Source organism: Berghia stephanieae, chromosome 3 (genome assembly GCF_034508935.2).
Source record: "Berghia stephanieae isolate SIO BIC M18660-M18661 chromosome 3, UCSD_Bste_1.3, whole genome shotgun sequence".
Taxonomy (NCBI): domain Eukaryota; kingdom Metazoa; phylum Mollusca; class Gastropoda; order Nudibranchia; family Aeolidiidae; genus Berghia; species Berghia stephanieae.
In genome coordinates, this window is record NC_088362.1 from 797,932 (window position 1) to 802,931 (window position 5,000).

Here is a 5,000-nt window from a genome sequence, read left to right on the forward strand (position 1 = left end):
TATTTTTAAATTAAATTAATCTTATCATATTCTTTTTCTTCTTATATTTTCACAGAAATTATCAGCTAAAGGAGTCGAGGCAACGCTTAAATTTATCAAGGCATAACTGAATTATATTATTATGATAGTACTTTACTTATCTTAAGCATGAGACAAAAATAAACATTTTTACTCAGCCGTTTAGTCGTATACATGTTACAGTATGAGCACGAAAGCACCGTCAGGTTTCCTGTCCTTGATAAAGTGGCTGTCACGCATTTTCTCGTGGATAGTGATGAAGACCGAGATTAACATTCAGACGAGGAATGGAAGGCATCAGGAACTAGGAAATACGACTTTGATTTTTATTCAGTAAGTCTGGACAAGCAAAAAAAGATTCAAATCTCAAACAAAATGGGAATCAAGAAAAGACCAACAAATTACTTATCAATTAAGGAGCATTCACATATGATGTGACCCACGGCCTCAAAACGGTATTATGTCGATATTTACTAGAGAAAGAAATTTAAATTTTATTAAATGTGCGTGCGATTGATTGATTGATTTCTTTATTGAAAAGAATGAGTTCCATTACATGAACTTTAAAAATACAATTTTGTGATGATTGATTTTGTTATAATTTATAAAATATAATGATTATAGATTATATAGACTTTGAATGAACATTCAATTTAAGAATTAAATTTCATCCCGTGTTTAAACCATTTTAAAGACGGTTGGGGGTCAACTAAAATTACTGATTCTTACCCCCCCCCCCCTTTCCCCAGCCTTGTCATCCCCAGTTACTAACAAATGCCCCCCCCCCCCCCCCCCCCCCCGTCATGTCCCGTCCCACATGTTAAATGTTGCTGTTGTAAAGCGCTTTGAGCACATTTAGTGGATATTGCGCTATATAAAGCTCAATTTAAAAATATAAAGAAAATTAAAGTTTCATTTTAAGTTAAACGTTTTTGAACTTTTTTTTATTCAAAGATGACGATTGTCAATATCATCATCCTTGACCTTGATCATCGGAATCCTGGGATACTCGCAGGCTAGTGCAGGTTGTGCCGAGCACAGATAACACAGGACGGTAGTCTGTGGTGCCGAGGGGTGTCCAGACCACAGACCTGTCACTATCACTAATCTGTGGAGACCTATCACTGATCTGTGGTCGAGACTGAGAACCGGTAATAGCGGTACTTACAGACTACCGTCCTGTGTTATCTATGGCGGTACTGGCCCACAGAAATCTGTCCAGTGGCCTTCCCGGTAAATTCTCGAAACCGAGAAGCAGATGACCGGAGTAACACGCGAAAATTACTCCCCGAGATTGTCTTTTATAGTCTCGGGTTCGCTCCCCACCAGTGCCCACCAAATGGTGGGTGTTTTCAGAGTTCCTCCCCGCTGATGTCCACCTCCCATAGTCCCGAGTTCAAACAATCTCCACTGATATCAGCATCTCTAAGTCCCAGGTTCACTCCCCACGGGTGTCCGCCTCACACAGTTTAGGGTTCATTCCTCAGGAGTGTCTACCTCGCACAGTTGTGGATTCACTTCCCACGTGTGTCCACCTACCAGTTTCAGGTTCACTCAATCCTCACTGGTATCCACATCTCTGAATCCCGGGTTGACTCCCCACTGGTGTCCACCTGTTCTTGGTTCACTCCTAGCTGATGCCCACCTCCCATAGTCTCTGGTTCACTCCTCACTGGTGTCTCCCTGTTCTTGGTTCACTCCTAGCTGATGCCCACCTCCATAGTCTCTGGTTCACTCCTCACTGGTGTCTCCTGTTCTTGGTTCACTCTTAGCTGATGCCAACCTCCCATAGTCTCTGGTTAACTCCTAGCTGATGCCCACCTCCCATAGTCTCTGGTTCACTCCTAGCTGATGCCCACCTCCCATGGTCTCTGGTTCACTCCTAGCTGATGCCCACCTCCCATAGTCTCTGGTTCACTCCTAGCTGATGCCCACCTCCCATAGTCTCTGGTTCACTCCTCACTGGTATCCCCCTGTTCTTGGTTCACTCCTAGCTGATGCCAACCTCCCATGGTCTCTGGTTCACTCCTAGCTGATGCCCACCCCCATAGTCTCTGGTTCACTCCTAGCTGATGCCCACCTCCCATAGTCTCTGGTTCACTCCTAGCTGATGCCAACCTCCCATAGTCTCTGGTTCACTCCTAGCTGATGCCCACCTCCCATAGTCTCTGGTTCACTCCTAGCTGATGCCCACCTCCCATAGTCTCTGGTTCACTCCTAGCTGATGCCCACCTCCCATAGTCTCTGGTTCACTCCTAGCTGATGCCAACCTCCCATAGTCTCTGGTTCACTCCTCACTGGTATCCCCCTGTTCTTGGTTCACTCCTAGCTGATGCCAACCTCCCATGGTCTCTGGTTCACTCCTAGCTGATGCCCACCTCCCATAGTCTCTGGTTCACTCCTAGCTGATGCCACCTCCCATAGTCTCTGGTTCACTCCTAGCTGATGCCCACCTCCCATGGTCTCTGGTTCACTCCTAGCTGATGCCCACCTCCCATGGTCTCTGGTTCACTCCTAGCTGATGCCCACCTCCATGTCTCTGGTTCACTCCTAGCTGATGCCCACCTCCCATGGTCTCTGGTTCACTCCTAGCTGATGCCCACCTCCCATAGTCTCTGGTTCACTCCTCACTGGTGTCTCCCTGTTCTTGGTTCACTCCTAGCTGATGCCAACCTCCCATAGTCTCTGGTTCACTCCTAGCTGATGCCCACCTCCCATGGTCTCTGGTTCACTCCTAGCTGATGCCCACCTCCCATGGTCTCTGGTTCACTCCTCACTGGTGCCCCTGTTCTTGGTTCACTGCTAGCTGATGCCAACCTCCCATAGTCTCTGGTTCACTCCTCACTGGTGCCCCCTGTTCTTGGTTCACTGCTAGCTGATGCCAACCTCCCATAGTCTCTGGTTCACTCCTCACTGGTGTCCACCGTTCTTGGTTCACTCTAGCTGATGCCCACCTCCCATAGTCTCTGGTTCACTCCTCACTGGTGTCCACCTGTTCTTGGTTCACTCCTAGCTGATGCCACCTCCCATAGTCTCTGGTTCACTCCTCACTGGTGTCCCACTGTTCTTGGTTCACTCCTAGCTGATGCCCACCTCCCATAGTCTCTGGTTCACTCCTCACTGGTGTCCCCTGTTATTGGTTCACTCCTAGCTGATGCCCACCTCCATAGTCTCTGGTTCACTCCTCACTGGTGTCCCCCTGTTATTGGTTCACTCCTAGCTGATGCCCACCTCCCATTGTCTCTGTTCACTCCTCACTGGTGTCCCCCTGTTTTGGTTCACTCCTAGCTGATGCCCACCTCCCATGTCTCGTGTTCACTCCTCACTGGTGTCCCCCTGTTATTGGTTCACTCCTAGCTGATGCCCACCTCCCATTGTCTCGTGTTCACTCCTCACTGGTGTCCATCTAACACAGTTCTGGGTTAACTCCCGACAGTTGACCACTTCCCATATTATACTATTAATACATTGTTAACGGCCAGGTATTCATTTTACACCTGAGTACGGTGAGAGAATATGAGTAAAGAGCCTTTTCCAAGGGCTCATCTAGGCGTCGAGCGAGGCTCGAACCCAGGACCTTCCAATCCAACGTCGTGTGTCATACCACAAGACCATAAAGAATTGGGTTATCAGACCTACAAATAAGTTCACGTCGGTTCGATTCAATGAACATCCACACAACAACTTGTTGATGTGTCTCGCTTATGATGACCCTGTCCGATGTAAGACTTCATATACTTAGGTATCGCTTTCCATTAGACACTCACAACCCGGTGTCTCGGTTTTGAATTAACCAGGGGAGAGATTCGGGCTTCAATTAAACTTATATTGTATTGTCGATTCTTGTTTTTTCAAAATTAAAATGGTAAGATCTTCTTTCTGGTCCAAGTAAGATTGAAATTTGACGGGTTAAGTGGTTAGGGTTGTTTTTTCCTTTTTTAAAATTTTTTTTCAAACATGGCTTCATTGTTTCTTTTTTTTTTTCTGACTGACAAGCAGTTCGCTGTGCTGTACACTACACTCATGTGCGGCTATGTGGTCTAGTATATGACACTCGCTTTCGGATCGGAACGTCCAGGGTTCGAGCCTCGCGCTCGGTGCATAGTTGAGTCCTTGGAAAAAGCTCTTTACTCACATTCTCAGGTATAAAATGAGTACCTGGTCGTTAACAGCGTTGTCTTTGTCCGAAAAATTGTAATATCGCCTAACAGGCGTCATGTCCCATCCTACATGTTAAATGTTGCTGTTGACCAGGGACCACTTGTAAAGTGCTTTGAGCACATTTAGTGGATATTGTGCTATATAAAGCTCAATTTTTTTTTACACTCATGCGTACACAAAACGAAACATCTAGGTCTTGAAAAGAAGCATCTAGATAGCTCATAAAACAAAACAAAGACTTCTAGGTCTTATCTTTGCCATGGCAGCAAACTTGAGCAAACCAAAGCGAGCCGCTCGCTGCTCCGAAAACAGGTCTGTGAAAGAATTGGTGCTCGGAAGACATTTATATACCGATATTCAACCCAGCTCTACTCTCTACTCACAAACCCACGCCACGCTAACGTCTCATTCACACTCCAACCACCACCAAGTACAAATGATACAATTTAGACTCCATTTCATTTTATTTGTTTTCAATGTTTATTTGTGTATTGTTGTGCTGACAAAGGGTTTGTACCCAAAACGTCCATTGTCTGTTTTGTTCCCATCCGAAGCCTCTCCATTTTCACTCTTTCATTTGTATTTTCAGACATAGATAGACACCTATATACATATGTACACGCACCAACGCACACACGCACGTACGCATACACAGACACATACATACATACAACCATACATACATACAGACATACATACACACACATACAGACATACATACATACATACATACATACATACATACATACATACATACATATACATACATACATACATACATACATACATACATCATACATACATACATACATACATACATA

General features: G+C 45.3%; 1 protein-coding gene across 3 annotated transcripts in view; it reads left to right on the top strand.

The window, feature by feature from the left end:
- Positions 1 to 820, top strand: part of LOC144966979 (myelin P2 protein-like) — a 10,244-nt gene extending 9,424 nt beyond the window's left edge. For 2 of the 3 annotated variants that reach the window (XM_078903676.1, XM_078903677.1), the window contains exon 6: positions 56 to 820. In XM_078903676.1, the coding sequence (XP_078759802.1) occupies positions 56 to 106 (51 nt within the window). In that variant the 3' untranslated portion in view covers positions 107 to 820. The remainder of the gene's footprint in view (positions 1 to 55) is intronic. The other variant, XM_078903675.1, reaches the window with a different exon arrangement.
- Positions 821 to 5,000: the final 4,180 nt, after the last annotated feature.